This window comes from Procambarus clarkii, chromosome 31 (genome assembly GCF_040958095.1).
Source record: "Procambarus clarkii isolate CNS0578487 chromosome 31, FALCON_Pclarkii_2.0, whole genome shotgun sequence".
In the NCBI taxonomy this organism is placed as follows: Eukaryota; Metazoa; Arthropoda; class Malacostraca; order Decapoda; family Cambaridae; genus Procambarus; species Procambarus clarkii.
In genome coordinates, this window is record NC_091180.1 from 26,858,232 (window position 1) to 26,876,854 (window position 18,623).

The 18,623-nt window shown below is 41.1% G+C and overlaps 1 protein-coding gene across 2 annotated transcripts in view; it reads left to right on the forward strand.

Moving 5' to 3' along the window:
- The first annotated feature begins 154 nt into the window (after positions 1 to 154).
- LOC123758846 (midnolin-B) overlaps positions 155 to 18,623 on the forward strand; it is a 219,751-nt gene continuing 201,282 nt past the window's right edge. Inside the window, exon 1 of one of the 2 annotated variants that reach the window (XM_069334591.1) lies at positions 155 to 5,850. Coding sequence is in view for 1 of the 2 variants with exons in the window: in XM_069334590.1 (XP_069190691.1) it covers positions 18,172 to 18,410 (239 nt within the window). In the remaining variant the exon portion in view is untranslated. Of the gene's footprint in view, positions 5,851 to 18,029; positions 18,411 to 18,623 lie in introns of those variants that run through there. The other variant, XM_069334590.1, reaches the window with a different exon arrangement.

An 18,623-nucleotide genomic window follows, 5' to 3' on the forward strand; every position in this document is an offset into this window, starting at 1 on the left:
ATATATTATATATATATATATATATATATATATATATATATATATATATTATATATATATATATTATATATATATATATATATATATATATATATATATATATATATATATATATATATATATATATATATAAATGTGTTATTAATGTGAAAATAACTATATAATTAGACAAAAAATCAACATTATATGGTAGAATATAACACGTATGATAAAATAAATGGATTATGCAATGTGTTTACAACAAATGTTGGTGCAGACGGTCACATGAGAGGAGAGTCTGGGTGGTGATATATCACTTGGTGACTGACGCGGAAGCTTCATGTGAAGAATTCTGGTGGTTTCTTGATGTGACTATCTGAACCTTGAAGGTATGGAAACCCCCTTCCCGTTAACAGGCAACTGTTGAGTACCACCATTGATGCTTGCTTCATGGTAACAACTGCATCCAATATGCCTTAACTTTGCCTCTTAAATAGCTAAATAGTAAGTATATAAGGCATAAGTCGATATTTTGTTGATGTCGATTATACCTTGTCACTTACCCGTAGACGATATGAGAAAAGCGCGCCAACTAGACGTTTCCACAGCTAGATATACTAATGGGATGGCAAACCTGGTGAATAAGAACACTGAATTACCGAAGACAGCAAGAAACCCATTAGTGTGTTCACAGAAACTGAATTATAACCATAACCCGTCTCTTTGTGTGCTTCGTGGCATGTGGGTTTATAGTACTGTATGATATTCTCAACACCAACTCCTCGTTAAACTCTCCCATGGACTCTGGCTGCGAAATCACGCAAAATAAATCGAAATTAAAATTGATGATATTACTGATAATTGCAGTTTTGGTAGTTTTTGAGTGTGTGTTCACACACACGTCTCGCCAGAGCGTGTTCACTCGCAGAACGTTTTCAGGGGTTCACTCACTGTGGGCTCTTCGCAATCTTTCAGTTGTCACTGTACGGTGGGACTGACATTCTCGTAGGGGCGTTCCAACAGCGTACTTTGGAACCTCGGGTAACACCGAGGAGGGATCAGTTAGTAGCTTACTGAACGCTACTTCACCGTACGGTTGGTGAGGTGGACAAAATTGTAAAGCAACTCGAAGTAGGCAGGAATGGTTGGATGGCAGAATAGTGGAAACAAAATCTGCTTAAACAACAAAATATATATATATAAGAATATATACGCCAAATGAGAATCAAGGAACAGGTATTTCAGTAGTGGATACGGAAAAGGCTCGCAAAAATAATTTTACAATAAATTAAGAGGCTCAAGTAAATTTTGTACACAAAAATTAAAAAAGAAACTCAAAATGTGTGAACTAGGAGTGAGTATGGAGGTGCCTAGTAGTGTGAACTACTGCTAAAGAGCTACTAGATGCCTAGTTGCACTAGACTTATAGCGTAGCTATAACTCTCCCCTCGCCTTCTCATCAATCCTTTCCCAACACACCTTTCACATTCCAACCACTTCTCCTAAAATGATAATACATGTAGAAACTGCTTGGCCGAACGTACAGAAATGGACGGTTGCATCAATTTTCACGTTTTGTACTTCAAATTTGCAGAGGGCGCGGAAAAACTGAGCCAAAAACCAAACTTTAAGATATAATTAGTTGTGTATTATATTAGGCCTAGGATTCCTTAGGCAGGATCGGTTAGACTACGCACTTACCAATCAGTAACTACCCAAAAGTAAGGTATATGCCCTGGCCATTACCCCTTGTCGGATCTGTTGCGTTATATTGACCAGACCACACACTAGAAAATGAAGGGACGACGACGTTTCGGTCCGTCCTGGACCATCATCGTCATCGACTTGAGAATGGTCCAGGACGGACCGAAACGTCGAATTTGTCATTACAGTTGTAGATGGAGGTGTCTTCCACAACTTCTTCCTGTGAATGCCACTTGTTACTTTACAGTTTTCTTGCCCTTGTCATTTGTGCTAATTCAGTAGTACAAAATGTTAACTTTTGGGAGGTCCAACAGTCCATTTTTGTACGTACGACCAAATAGTTGCTATAAATACGATCATTTCAAGAGGATGAGATGTCATTCATAGCATCTTCAAAGACAACGCACTTTCTTGCCCCAGACGTAATAAATGACATGTTTTTTATTCGTAGGAAGCTCTTAATAGCCAACGATTTTCAAAGGTGAAACATATTTAAGACAATGCGATATCATTGCTCTCGTCTCCTCGTAGACTAGTTTTACACACTTGACAAAAAAAAAATTCGTCGGGACGGTGTTTCCGGGTGGACAAAAGTAGTTGGGTACAGTAGTTAAAACAACTATTTTCACAAATATTTTACAAGGATTTTCGTACAGTGTTTGTGGTGGTGGGGGCAAGGGGTGAATATCCGTTACTTTAGACGCCTCATCCTTCCTTGAGACATTCCTTATATCTCAATGTTCTATCCTTGTGACAGGTTTCTTATTCCCTCTGAACAGTTCCCGTATTACCAAAATTCCACGTCTTTCTAGAGGCTGCCCCTGCGAAAGACTGAGTATGGTCTTAATAGACTCTCTATCCTCCACGATGTGTAGACTTTTCTCGAAAGGATCCCCAACCGCACTGACGCAAAGTGGGGACAACTCATCGGCTCTGTGACCAATGTAAAGAGTCCGATGATAATTGGTTCTTTACTGTGTAGTTCTTTTTTATGCAATCCTTAAACTCTAAGGCGGAATATCCAGGCGTGCGAAGGATGTCAGGCGTGGCATAATATGTAATATTCTGATAATATACCGTTGAGTGTTCAGCTTATAACCATCTCATATAAAAGTTTTTCTTTAATTAGCTTTTATTATATATAATTGAAAATGAAGCTTTTTGGATATTTACATTAAAGTGAATGTGAGAAGCCTTATCATCGTTGAAGTCTAAGATTGTCCGATTGTCTTAGATGATTGTCTAAGACTCCAAGCACTCAGACGTGTAGTGGTATCCGTTGTAACGTCAAACCGTATGTTGTGTCTCTGGGTCATGTTGATGATGCCACCTGCGTCATCATGCTGCCGATGATGTCACCTGCGTCATCATGCTGATGATGATGTGTCACTGGGTCATGTTGATGATGATGTCACCTGCGTCATGTTGATGATTATGATGATGTCACCTGCATCATCAAGTTGACGATGGCCCCGATTCTGTACATAATCTTTGAAGGCCGTGACAAAAGACTGTGACATCGATGCAATTTAATATGTATGTATATATATATATATACCATACGTACACATTATAAACTGTATATATAATCGTTGTGTGAAAGTAAAGTGTTCAGGAAAACTATTTAGCACCCAGTTGCAGCCGTCTCTTCCAGCATCCGTTTTCTTCCTGCATTGTGACTGTATGTCTTAACATATAAGATGATCAGTAGCAGCCTCGAAAAGGTTTCGAGGTACTCGCTTGATACTCCCAATCACACGCTCTAAGACCACTACACCACGACATGGCACAAAAAGCAATGCAACCGGGGATTCCGCTGAATCCTCTAGGATTCCTGAGGCTTACAACTAAATCAGGACTCGTAGAGGAGTCAGTGGAGTTCCAGACTGCATTGCTCTTTACCATGTCGTGGCGTGGTGGTATATAGGGCGCTAGCTTGAGAGTACAAGTGAACGGGTTCGACTCTTCATGGCTTCTAATGATTTTCTCATTGATGCATCACGGTAATGTGATTTCATTGTGCTCTTAACATATTATCGATATAGATATAGTGGAAACATGTTTCTGTAAGACAGGTGAGCTCCCGCTCTCAGCCTGCGCCTCTTCTGTTGAGCATTGTGACTCGAGAAGCTAGTCTCTGTGATGCTAGAAGCTACAATCTAACTCTGTGGCAGTTTTAAACGCACCATCTTTCCCTTAGGCTGGCGAGGAAAATGACTAGATAAAACACACAAGTTTCCCTTGCCACCAACTACAGTAGTCAAAAACATCAACCAAATGCTCGTTAATCCTGCAGCCGTCCGCCCTGTTAATTAAGAATTCTTTGCACATGACTCGCAACGGATCAGCCAGATATTTTGTGTTCACTTCCTGTCTTGAAAGCTCACACCTCTAAAGGCTTTATCAATGTATTGACGGTAAATACAAATAACTGCCAACACAGCCTGAACTCCTGACCTAATCAGCCAACCCTAACTGAGCACAAAAATGCAATATATATTAATAAACATCCCAACTCATACAAATGAAAAGAATTTATTCTTTTTATTATTCTCTACCACAGACGTGGCCACACATTTACAGTGCCAACTAGCATATATACATTTTCTTCTGTCCTACTTGAGTAGGATTAGAAATTTGTTAAACATACAGTTCATTGATTTATTCACCAACCACAGAAAGTGATTGTAGTGCTTTTAAAGATGCAAATCTAACCTACAAACATAAATACACACATTTACATCAGTCCTACATAAACAGCGTTCGAGGTGTATTTTTATTAGACTGTCATTGAAAAGAATTGGAAGTAATGACGTTTCGGCCCGTCCTATTATTGCAGCGCCTTATAATGGGTTCCCATTCCTGCTAAGTCTGTTTTGACTCTGGGGTAATGGTTGAGGAGGTAACGAAACGTCGCTACCATTGTGTGAGGGCCGTTGTTGATACTCGCTCTATATATTAATATGAATTTATATTTAAACAAATGTCTTTGATTACAAATGCGCCTTTATGATCGGCCATGACTTGGACTAGCATATTCTGAATATAAGTTGACTGCTCAGCCTCTTGATTTGCCACTACGTAAAAAATCCAACCTCCTAACCTAACCAGAAGCGTACGAACCCAAACAACCCGCTTAACCTAACCAACCGATGCACTGAAAACTTACAAATTTGTGAACCGTTACTTTTCACAGTAGGTTATATTTGTAACGCTGGTTACCGTAACGTACGAAACGCAACCTATGAGCTGAGACGACGGGGTTGCTGGTTGAGCGTGCGGGCTCTGCAGTATGCCTCATCAACCCATCCACGAACCTTCCGAGCCACGGCTCTGCCCAAATTGGCTGGCTCGTAATCTTGTCTAGCCGTGTAATGTAAATGGCGTTTTCTTAAATACAAATTAATATTATTAAATATAGTTTTTATGCATAATTAGTTCTAGAATAGGCTAGGTGTTTTCATTATGATGGCAATTATTTGTAGTATGTGGGTGAAGCATTTACTGTGTTGCGATTCGAACAGAGGACGTGAGCGAAGCACTGTTCGATAAAAATTCTAACGAGATTAGTTGTGAATCGTCTGGAAAGCACTTTTTCGGTCATAAACAGAGCGTTTCAGTACGTACTCATAAACAATGGGCAAATTTTCGTTAATCAGACTGCTAAACCACCTGTTTATGAACGTAAAGCACAACACACAACTAATGGCGTTCGATTTTTTCTCTAACAGTCTTTTATTTATATCCTGTTCGAATCGCACCCTCTGTAAACGCTTCGCCTCTTAATACAAATTGCCAACAGAACCTAAACACCTAATTTAGACCCAACATCATAAATTCTTATGCATAATAATTAATTATTTGAGAAAACACCGATTTTGATAATAGCATTTATTAAAGTTAACATTTATTAAAGTGTCGTTGGGTCGACCGCTTCGTAGATAAGCGAAGCCTCTGAACGAGTTGAAAATTTTGTGCCAATGACTTGAAGGTGGACTGTTGTTAGACCTTCACTGCAGCGGCAGTTCGCATTCACCGAATTCACCAACCACTTCACGAGTTGATGAAGTGGTTGGTGATTCTACGACACTTCCCACCAGGGTTTGACATGGACCTCATCGCCGGTCTGGAGAGAGAAGTGCGTTATACCACTCATCAATGTATATGGTAAGTGTAGCAGTCTTTCTGTTAAGAAATGCACCATTACGCTACAGCAGTGTTTAGTTTATGTAATATATATACACACATGTATAGAACAAGGTATAATGGGATTTGAAAGGGTATATTTTGGTGATTTACTGGTACATTCTTGCAAAGCCACTAGCACGCTCCATGTGGTATTGACGAGTTAGCTCTCATAATGATCAATTAACCACCTCGCACTACCTTCAGCTTGGTGCCGCAGGGGCTGCCGCCCGCTGCTAAATATTTTAGCGATCACTGATAGTCTGTCTATCGAATGTTCAACTTTTCAACAATTTTCATCAATTCAACATTAATAATGTTGATTCACCGTTACTCGAGCATGTTTTGCTTACTGGGAAAAGTGGAGGGAGGGAGAGGGAAGGAGACTGGGTGAGAGGAAGACTGGGAGGGGAAGAGAGAGAGAGAAACGAACATATTGATATTTTATCAAATCTAACGGTTTCGGTTGAATGTACAACATTCCTACACGTAGGGGAGAACGGAACCTCGTTACCCTAAATAAAACCTATCCAACAGCTGAATCGAACCCTAGCACCGTCTCTCCTTCACTGGGTGGAACACTAGCACCGTATTACCTTCATTTAACCTTTCCCTCCATGGTAGTTTTTATATTTTTAGGGTGAAAATTAACCTTGAGAGAAACTGCCGCTCTGAGTTGTATTAAAATCAACTGAAGTTAACATGGGGAAGTAATCAGATTGTTAGTTTTATTTTTGTATATAATTTTGCTTCAAAGTTGAGAATGATGGGAGATGAGTTAAGATATAGACTGACTTCTGTTCTCCATTTCCTTTACTTGCCTCATTTTTGTTCCTACTTTAATCTAGCCACCAGTTGGAGATACAAATATGGATTCCGGGCGAAAGTCTTAACCTCTTCCATTACTATTTGTCATACTGGCGTAGCCTCTGTCTTGATAATTTAATCGTGTACGAATCTTGATTCATAGCGTTTAAGATTTTGTAAAGATTGAGTTTACGCCGTCTTAACTTACTGTTTTTTGTTTTAAAGATTTTTTTTTTTTTTTTTTACAAAATACTGAACTTTCTTTTCTCGTTTCATGAGAGAGGCTCTGCTTTCCCATTTGTGAGTCAGGAATTCAATGATTCATAATTTCACTCGACGTGACAGTCCCGTCATTTACACCAGGCCGTCCTCATAAACAATGGCCAAATGCTCGTTAATCCAGCCGCCGCCCTCTCCTCTATGGACACCTACCCGTGTACACACGTGAAGCTCGGCTGGCTGTTTGAACTTCTCTTGAACATTGCTGCACTCTCTTCGTCTTCGAAAGTCATATCTAAATGCTTCACCAACGTACTGATTTTTTTTAGCATACTTGAGTACATCTGCATTATACAGCTATACTAGATTATATGAAGGGTTACAGTGTGTGTGTGTGTGTGTGTGTGTCAAAAGCTATGTGATATTCTAATCCCGATCTCGCAGGATAGTCTGTAATCACTAGCCTAATATCAGAACCAAAACGCCGAATCTATCGTAGGCCTAAGTATACACAATATTATAAAACATTGATTGCATAGTACGTTAGAATTGACCAATGCTTTTTTTCGGATCGGCGGCAGCTTTGATGAAAACAGAATGAGGATGGGTTGTGTGTGTGCCGTGTTGTGCGGAAGTATTCAAACTATATAAATAGTATAAGATTAAAGTGCTTTTTCATTATATGTATGGAGTCTGGATCCCTTGCCAAGAGTTCTAATTTGTTTCTCGTTGGTAGTTTCCTTTGATGTTCTAGGCTATCAGGACTCTTTGAGTCATGTTTATTATATATGATTACTTGGCCTTGTACTTTTAATACATTGGGATCTGATTTCGAGTTGTATAATAAATAAAAATAGTTGTATTGTGTATTTAATGTCAAGAGGAGTACTCTTGATAATATGGATGTATCTAACGAAGACTATTATGTCCGCTGTTGTTTATTTGTGGATGGAAGGTGATGGTTGTCTGAGGGCCGCGCGTTGCCTGGCCGCCAGCACTGTTGTGTGGGGGGGGTTGCCAAGCGCCGCGCTCTGTAGCCTACGAAAGTTGAAACTTGCACGCTAATGTACTGCTGTACTTACAGTAATACTAAAAGAAAAGTAAATTCTCGCGTGGACATAACATTGTCTCGTGGGTTTTCTTTTGAGAAGCCCGACTGGTTTATTTGTGCTAGTATTACAAATACACACAATGTATTTGTATTGCTAGTGGGAAATTCGTCACTTGCGTATCCACTGCGTATATTTGTTTTGTCATTTAACTTATTGTCAAAAAAGTACATGTTATTTTGCTGCGGTACGATGATTAAACTTGCAAATTTTAACTCTACAACCAAAGGAACTTATTATTGCAAAATAGAACAAATTAGCGATGTTTTCAAGGTTACCTGGTTCACATGTTGGCAACCATAGGAGAGTCGTGCACGGGGTTGAGAACTATTTTATATACCTAATGCAAACTATATTTTATAAGGTGAGTAACAAGGCTTCGAACACACACGCGGCCATCCAGGCATCGACGCGTCCGGGACTCTAAAGAGGACAACTATAGAATAACCACAATTTACTGAACAATGTTTAAATATTTCCTGTTTATATAGTGTGTAGCATTTTTACTGTCCTCGTGTCTAGATGTTGTGGCCACCCTTGTGTACACCAGAGTCAATATATTTTGTGGAGGAATACTCTCTTGTTTCAATGGTGCCTTTCATTAATGAATGTAAGCTTCGCGTGCATATATAATATATATATATATATATATATATATATATATATATATATATATATATATATATATATATATATATATATATATAAAGGAAAATGAACTATGATGATAGTTGTCTCTAAAATTTGGCTGTTAGAACATTTAAAGCAGTCATAAGAAACAAATCCATAAGGGCCGTGACGGGGTTTCGAACCTACGTCAGAGATCATCCCAGACGCTGCCTTAATCGACTGAGCTAATCCGTTGTGGATTTGTTCATTAATGCATCACGCAGTCATAAGAAGTAATAGCATCAATGGAGGATCAACACATTAGTACTTTATTTTGTAATTCACTTGGACAACTATACAGCACGACACAGCCCCTCCCCCCCCCCCAAAATACCTGAATGAAACGTGACATACATAGTTGTGCCTGGAGCTGCCTGCTAACCACTCGCTAAGGTAATTAAAGTTGCGACCTACGCACTTGGGCAGCATGGAAGCCCATGACCACAAGAGAGAAACCACCAGTGAATGCCAAGGAAGGTTGGTATAGCCAGACGGCGTGTCGGCAAGGACCGTCAGCATGGGTTATATTGTGGTCGGGATCCTCCCATCACCAGCAGGCTAAGGCACCAAGGATCACCTCTACGGTAAGGTCGCCGTATATTTATATATAAATATGTGCCATTTGAATCTTTCTTCCTTTAAAACTCGCTTCTGGGGACAGAATATTACATTTTAAGGCCAACATTATAAATTATAAAAAAATAATTCTCATTCCCATAAATGGTGTTACCGATTCATCTACGTAACCATACTCGTTCCTCACGATGCCCAAAGGACCACAAGTTCAGCTTAATACATGATGGGAAATTAAACATATGTCGGGCGAGGATGGGATACGTCCCCCAGTGGCCACGATATCAAAGACCAACGCAGATTCAGTCATCAACGTTATCGACGCTGAAGTAATGTTGATAACTTTGACCCAACATGGAACCAACGCTGCCACTCACAGATACTGTGCCCGTGTTATGTTTTAAGTACGAGTTTGTGTTAATTATTTTAAAGTTCCATGTTGGTGTGTGTAATGACCATCTAGCCACGATTAGGTTAACTTCATTATTCGCCTCCTACTACCTCTCCCTCCCCAGCACATTCAGCACCGCTCCTGTGCCAGGTAAGTCCACTATGGGCTCACCATAGCCCGTGCTACTTGGAACTTGTTCAGAGTAGCTGAATCTATAACAACAAAAACAATCTCCCTCCCCCTTCCCACTCTATCCCTCCACCTCTATCCCTCCCTCAGCATCACCCTCCTCCTCCTCCCTCATCCACCTCGCCTCTGCAGCCCCATCACCTTTAAGTTGCCCGGAAAATAGCTTTTTTTAACCCAGCCAAAATAGCAATGCTGCCAGTGTTGGTTTGTGGCTTACCACGATGTCAACACTGCCGCCTCCACCACTGTACATCCGATTATAATTTTACCTCTTTTTTTTAATATTTTTGTATAAAGGTTACCTCGCATTCGTAGCCTCGTCTGTAATTACCCGGCTGTGATCGTGAGTTAATCTTCAGCTCCTGGGTCCTGCTTCTCGGATATGAATCGGTTCGTGTAGGTGGTCAATAAACAAAGTATGTCGTTATGATGTGGTTTCTCTGCTACTTCTCTTCCTGATGTGTTGTTCACGCTGGATATCGTTCACCTGGTGTGTTGTTCACGCTAGGTATCGTTCAGCTGGTGTTGTTCACGCTAGATATCGTTCACTTGGTGTGTTGTTCACGCTAGGTATCGTTCACCTGGTCTGTTGTTCACGCTGGATATCGTTCACCTGGTGTGTGTTGTGCTGTAAACATTTAAATAGTCGGTATATGTCTAAACATTAATTCAAGGACAGCGCTCGCTTACGTTTTTTTTTTAACTTTAATTTTTTGTTAAGGCATACAGCTCTAAAAAGTAAACATGGCAATAAAAACCAAGGGTAAATAAAGCATAAACCATCATACTTCACATGATAATTATGATGAATGTTATACTGTTTTCCTAAGTAATTCTAAATGTGTATATATAATATATATATAATATATACACTGGGCTGGCTTAAGCTAGATTGTATTAGGCTACAATTTAGAATAAATGGTTTATATGAATATCTTTGAAAGGTATCCAGCTTGTCAGCTGGAAACACAAATATTCTCAGGAATAATATACAGGGACTTTTTGTAAAACCGACGGCTTCCTGTCCCCATCGAGGCCACTAGAAATGGTGGTCCTCGGGTAAGTTCAGGGAAGTCGCAACTTCCTTTAACGACCGTCAGTTCTCTGGCTGTTGCCGGTCAATACTACGACCACACAAACCCTCCAAACTCGATGCCAATCTTTTAATATTGACTTCCAAAAACAATACGAATATAAGCAGCAACTAAATTCCTAAAATAGACCTGTATATCCTATCTTAAAAGAACATAAAATTTAAAAAATATCTAGTAGAGTGAATTGATTTGGCAATCACGTGTAGAGAGTTACTAGTAATTGAGGCAACACTCATTTTAACCTGCCAGTGGAGGAGAAATTTCATACATCGGTTATGATGTATAATTAAGAGCAATAAAAATATATATAAAACAATATACGTGTTGCAAACTGGATGTATAATTTTATCATAAAACTGGTAGGAAAATAGGTGAAAATTTGACAACACGAGTAGCATCAAATTTCATTTTTCAATGAATTTCCACATTTCAAACTTAAAATTACGTTCTTCCAAAGGATGCAACAGATCATTTAAACGAAGGAACGCCTTAACTGTGTACTCGAAGTTCCCTCCGACTTGCAATACGCCACCAGTCATTGCATAACTTTAGATAATTATGATTAGATGATTAGCATAACATGATTAGATCAATGTGAACAACCATAACTATCTCATAGAAGACCCCACCAACCAGAGGAGGCTTTATCGCTAGAATTGGGTTGTTCAGCTTGCATGCCAATTAACAATTTGCACATTAGTTGATAATTATTTTATCAATTAAGGTGCTTACATAGTCTCCCCGGCTTGGTGTCTTCTGTTGATAATTATCAACTGACAATTTGATAATTATTGATAATTATCAACTGACAATTTGATAATTATCAACTGAATTTGACAATACTGTAGTGATTTTGTTTATATCCAAGGCCGTAACTTTAATGTAGCCAGGTATCGTTCACCTGGTGTGCTAGAAGTATCGTTCACCTGGTGTGCTAGTCTCGCCAGGTATCGTTCACCTGGTGTGCTGGTCTCGCCAGGTATCGTTCACCTGATGTGCTAGTCTCGCCAGGTATCGTTCACCTGATGTGCTAGTCTCGCCAGGTATCGTTCACCTGATGTGCTAGTCTTGCCAGGTATCGTTCACCTGGTGTGCTAGTCTCGCCAGGTATCGTTCACCTGATGTGCTAGTCTCGCCAGGTATCGTTCACCTGGTGTGCTAGTCTCGCCAGGTATCGTTCACCTGATGTGCTAGTCTCGCCAGGTATCGTTCACCTGGTGTGCTAGTCTCGCAAGGTATCGTTCACCTGATGTGCTAGTCTCGCCAGGTATCGTTCACCTGGTGTGCTAGTCTCGCCAGGTATCGTTCACCTGATGTGCTAGTCTTGCCAGGTATCGTTCACCTGGTGTGCTAGTCTCGCCAGGTATCGTTCACCTCATGTGCTAGTCTCGCAAGGTATCGTTCACGTGGTGCGCTAGTCTCGCTGGGTATCGTTCACCTGGTGCGCTAGTCTCACAAGGTATCGTTCAGCCTGAGAACAAGCTTTCCTACAGTACGCATTTATTTCAGGCCATGAACCCATCCTCCATACTCAGTTCCTGCATGCCATCCCTTCCTCTCCATGTCTTAGTTCCTACATGTTTCTTGTTTACTCACGCGGCGCTGTTGTTCTTATTCGTTAATAAAGAAGCGAGAAGCAACGGGAACGAGGCTCTTGCGACTCCTCGCTCCCTGGTTAAGGTATTTTACTTCAGTATTTTTTCATTAGGCTGCCGCGGACCGCTTTGAGGAGTTGGGTGGTGTTGCCGGAGAATGACACCAGGGGGCCAGATTCACGAAGCAGTTACGCAAGTACTTACGAACGTGTACATCTTTCCTCAATCTTTGTCGGCTTTGGTTACATTTATTTAACGGTTTACAAGAATGAAAACTTGCCAATCAACTGTTATTATTGTTATAAAAAGCCTCCTGGTGCTGCGGAGCTCATTAACTGTTTAATAATTGTAAACAAAGCCGCCAAAGATTGAGAAAAAATGTACAGGTTCGTAAGTGCTTGCGTAACTACTTCGTGAATCTGGCCCCAGGAGTCTAGTTCAAGCTACTGGACCCTGCTTCCACATCCTGACACGGGTCCTGGCCTACAACTTCCTTTCAGCATTAGGTTACTATTATTTTTGTTTATCCAATTGCCATAGTGCCTGTTAAATAGTCGCTGAACCCTCCACATCGTGGGATATCCATCTCCTCAAAACTTCAAACAAGTCGAACTAGGGTTTCACTCGACAGAGCCGGAGTGCATGGGGGGGGGGGGGGTTGTGTGAAACCATGGTTCGGCTTCAGTGGAAGCCTCAGGAACCCTCGTGGGTTCAGTAGACAGCCCGTCTTCATAAACAAAGCCAAAGTCCGTTTCGTGCACCCGCCAAATCTCTTTTTTATGAATGCAAAACGGTTTACACACGACTCGCAACTGATGACGTCCAAACCCTTCCGGAACAAGTGCTTTGCTGACGACTTGTATATAAATAAATAAAATATATAAGGTACATTGGGGGTTAAGAGAGTACATAGTAATGATGATGATTTTACATTCTTGTAAAGCCACTAACACGCATAGCGTTTCGGGCAATCACTTTTGTTCGAACCACAACGCTGTAAATGCTTCACCCACGTACTACAAATACAAATAATCTCCAACAGAACCTCAACACCTAACCTAGCCAATGCCTAAATAGGGTAATAAATAATATTAATTTGAGAAAATTCCTGTTTTAAATGAACAGCATGTTAAAATTGATGAATGCGTCTTTGGGGTCGACCGATGGATAGAATGGACTTGGTCTGAGGACGGGTTGAAGTAGAATGCCCTGCGCATATGTTCGAATCGTCACACGGCTCCTATTGATTTTCTTATCCCCACTATGTTATCACTATCACCATCAATAACACTTGTTACCAGCAACACCATCACTGTCACCATTATGATTAGTACCACAATTATCATCAATAACACCAGCATCACTATTGTTCATGATTGTGATGTGTTAGTGTGAAGTCTGTTTATCAAGTCGAAGAAAAATCCGATTGTCTAGTCCGGAATAAAATGGAAAAATTTAGGCAATGATGTCAGTCATTAGACCATAAAGGTCGCCGTGGTAATGGTCTAATTGATCATATTTAATAGTCGTGGATCGGAGGAAATTTCCGCCAGTGAGTGAGTGACAGGAAGCATTTATGTTGCAGTAAACACCAAAGACGAGGAGCATGTCAAAACAAATCCTGGTGACAGTGTTGAAATGTCAACACTTGTAATTTTGAAATGTCATTCAGATTAATAAGTTGCATGAGTTTTGTACTACGTGCGGGTACAGCGCCGAGGAGCGACTAGAGCATGACTTGATGTCAATGTGGATAAATCCTGTGTTAGGTTACTGTATTTTGGGGAAGTTTACCAGTGAAAATGATTAGTGACATTTTCTTAAAAACAACTTCTCTCAAAGTCCTACCATTTAGAAAACGGCAACAATGGTCAATTTACTAAACTGTGCTTAATTAGTTGGGTTTGTTACTTTTTTGCATTCCATTTACGTCTTAAGTATTTAAATTTATGAGTCTTAAGTGGTTTACCATTCTTGGGGACAGGAAGCCTCTTAGGTTTCTCCGGGCCTTTGTTAGGTGACTATTGACCTCCCACAAGATGCATTCCACAACAGTGAGCTTACTCCGGAGTACCTATTTACCAACCTGTCCTATCAAAGAACGTCGCTTTTCTCTCCTATGCGTTACATAAGACCAGAAATTGTCGTAATAGAAAATGGAAGCGGCTTGCGAAAGTGACGTACTGTCCCGTGTTCTGTTTTGGGTCCTCTGGTAGGATAGGAGAGAACCTTTTACATTGAACGTTTTCCTGACGTTGGGAAATCTTAGGACGAGCTGGGATATACAGCCAAGTAAATAGGGTGCAAGAAAAGGGGTCTGAATATCTCGCCTTGTCTGGAAAATAAACTCGGGTCCAATAGTTGAGCATGTCCATGTTAGAGATGCCCAGCTCTAGATTACATTTTTGTGCGTGAATTAGGCCAATAGCTAGTCCTGGTCGGTACAACCACCGGTACTCTCTACTCAAACTTACGAAAGCTGTTCATCGCCTTGATCACACACACACACACACACACACACACAGTTGCAAGATCACATACATCAAGACTTAAGAACACACATGAGTAAGACTACACAACAGGAGTGAATTGTTCTCAGAAGTAGACACCAATCTACAACGACTATTACGGGCTCACCATAGCCCGTGCTACATGCACATTTCGTTCTGAGTAGCTAAATCTAAAACAACAACTGGAAAGACTGTGTATGTGTTTCTGTGTGTGGTGGAGCTCCTAAGCCCCAACATTCACGTATCGTCACCCTCGTGTCCGTGACCGCAGGCAAGGCCTGACGCTGCAAGCATCCACAGAAACCTTGAAGGGATAATGTATGTAAGAAGATGAAAACAAGACAGGACGGAGGACACGGGCGGCCGGTAATAATCACCGACTTGTGTGTGTGTGACATGAAAATGTCAGATAATCTAAAAAAAATTACAAAATTGGTGACGAAAATCTGAATGGGTGGGTATAAGGGCGCTCTGATAATTAAAGGGTAAATTTAGAGACAATTTTAGAATGGACAGGTGACAGTATTTGGGACGCGTGGTGACAGGCAGACACGAGAATGTTAATGTATTGGGTCTCGCGTGTAGGGGTTGGGAGGGCCCGAGGCTGGTAATGGGTTGGGGTTAGGGTTAGATGGATGCAAGAATGGATGTGTGATGTGTTTAAAGCAGAAGTTAAAACGCTAACCATCCTCCTGAAATGGCAGGACAGTACTTATAGCAACTGTTTGGTCGAACGTACAAAAATGAACTGTTGGACCCCCATAAATGCGCTATTTTAGCTTTAATGCCAATCTAACCAAATTTAAAAGCAACTTAAGAACCCAACTTGTGCAAGCAATCCTGGGCCTAATATTTGCTATCTTATGCCTAATATAGTTCTATATAGATGCTCACCTAGATCTAGGAATGTTACTTGTGCCTTCTCCAAACTAATAGTACAAAATGTGAACATTATTAGATGCAATAATCCATTTTCTACGTTCGACCAAATAATTGCTGTGTGATCGGTCATTTTAGTAGAATAGGTTGCCAAAGCTGAAATCGGCAGTTTTTATTAATCTTCTTAAAGCAGCCGTTGTAAATGGCAATAACTAATTCTGTTCTAGTTTTGAATTGATTTTATTAATTTTTACATTATTTAAAATGTTATGATATTTTTTCTCGTTCTTAGATTTTTTTTACCATTTTGTTTTTACCATAGTTAAGTTTAATACACGAGGAAAGTAAAGAAATTTATATTGTAAACAAAATATTGTTTGTTTAAACTTTGATTTTGAGGAAAATCTTAATATATAGATTAGATTAAGAGTGACAAAAAATATCTTGTTGACGAGGCTCTAATTTGGCTGGTGATTGTGTGTGTGTGTGTGTGTACTCACCTAATTGTGCTTGCGGGGGTTGAGCTCTGGCTCTTTGGTCCCGCCTCTCAAAACCGTCAATCAACAGGTGTACAAGTTCCTGAGCCTATTGGGCTCTATCATATTTACACTTGAAACTGTGTATGGAGTCAGCCTCCACCACATCACTTCCTAATGCATTCCATTAGGAATGTGTTGTGGAATGGAATGGAATTAGGAATGTGTGTGTGTGTGTGGGGGGGGGGGGTTTAGGTGAATTAAAAGCACGTAATAAATTCTGCCATTCTCTATAATGGAGAGCGTAGGCACGTCTTTAATACCACCTCCTGATCACCAAAGGTTGTGGTGGTTACGTCAGACTGCGTGAGGCAGCATCAAACAGCCTGGTCGACCAGCAGACTGTCATCTACTGACCCTGGAAGCGCCTCGAGGTAACGAATGTAAGCCTCCCTCTGACAGTCTCACCACTGTCGGCCGCCTCGGCCCCAGACATTAGGCTTATCAAATAAATCTAAAATTTAACATTTGTGACAATAAAGTTTAAGAAGCTTATATAGGCCTGTGTTATTGTGAGACTTGTATTCGTAAAATATAAGAAGCTGGTGGTGAATGTATCGTCAGTTGGCGCTTAATTTGGAAAAAAAACATGAACGGTATTATGCTTCAAGTTATATACATTGTGGCTATACAATATACACTTATATGAGATAAATCATTGTTTATTCGTCATATAATGTTTAAGTCAAGCCGAGACTCCAACAAGCGAGGCTTCTTTAAAGCTGATATCATCAAATCGATTGTATTTAGCCATTTTATATAATTAGTTCTTATAAAATTTAAATGCTAAATCAATAATGATCGTGACGTATTTAAGAAATACATTCTCTAAAGATCCTGTTACGAAAATCTTGGGAAAACAGAAACGACCGGAAAAGAAAAGGAATCGCAATTCCTATGTGCTTCGCAGGCCAGCTGCTCTGAGTGTCTTCACCATCTCTTACTCGTAACCTTAATGCCAAGACTCATTTGGAAGCTCCATTAAAATTTAATTCTCACTGATAGGAGAGAGATTAAATATGGAAGGCGATAAGCGCATCTCTCCTGCTCTCTATCTCTTGAACACAGGCGGCGACCCTGAACGAAGAGAGGGAGAAGCAAGGAGAGAGAATGAGAGAGAGAGAGAGAGAGAGAGAGATGAAGAGATCGGGGCGAGGAACCGGACGAAAGCCAGAGAAAAACTGGGTTGGTACCTATGATGCCTACCTAAAGCCTTATGGGTGCTATATAGCAGTAGTGATGCTCGTACTATACACCAATATAGGAAGGAAGAGCTTGCCTGCTCTCCTGTGCATGTATGCGAACATATATGGTGAGTGGCTAAGCGAGGAAGAATTACGAAATATTTAAGAGGTAGCATCCTCACTTCTCAGCTGTTTGGTGTGAGTCGCGCTACCAAAGCCTAAAATACACATTTTCCTAGTTTTCTTAGTATTAATCCTATTTACTTTACTTACGAGACATAAGGCTATCGTATTTATTACACATGTTACGATAGCGTGCACGAAAATGGAATGCGGTGCGTGAGTAGCGTGGAAATAATGAGAAGTAAAGCCTAGATGGAAACGCGAGAGCTAGTGTCCGACCTCCATTCCGTGACCGCGGCAGTCTGGGTTGAACCAGTGTGACGGTAGGACGCCGCTGCCTCCCCAGGTGTGCCCCCCCCCCATCCACCCTTGTCTTCTCCAAAAGGATCTTTAGTCCGTGGATGTGTAGCAAAAGTGCTTAAGTGATGGAGCGAAGTGGCGGAGGAAGCGGCAGCAGCAGCGGCGGCGGTAGTGGCCTCGGGGAGGACAATCGATGCGCCTGCGGGCGGACCCTGCAGATGGTGGGCGTACATGTCACCCCGACCACTGGCGGTCAGTTCGAACTCCGTGTCGCCGCCACGGATTCCATCGAGTTCCTACGGCGGCTGGTCTCCAAGCGGCTCCGTGTCCCCAAGGAGCGGATCTGCCTCCTCTACCGCGACAGGTGGGTGCGGGCAGGAGAGGCGACGGGTGATGCTCCTGTGGATAGTGGTTCTCCTCCTCTCTCTTCCCACCCCTTTCTCTCTCCCCTACCTCCTTCAAGACGGAGACCTCGTCTTCACCACTCTTTGACGCTAAGACGGTGACGTGCGCTCTTAACTCTCCCCCAAGACGCTGATGTGCGCTCTTAACTCTCCCCCAAGACGCTGACGTGCGC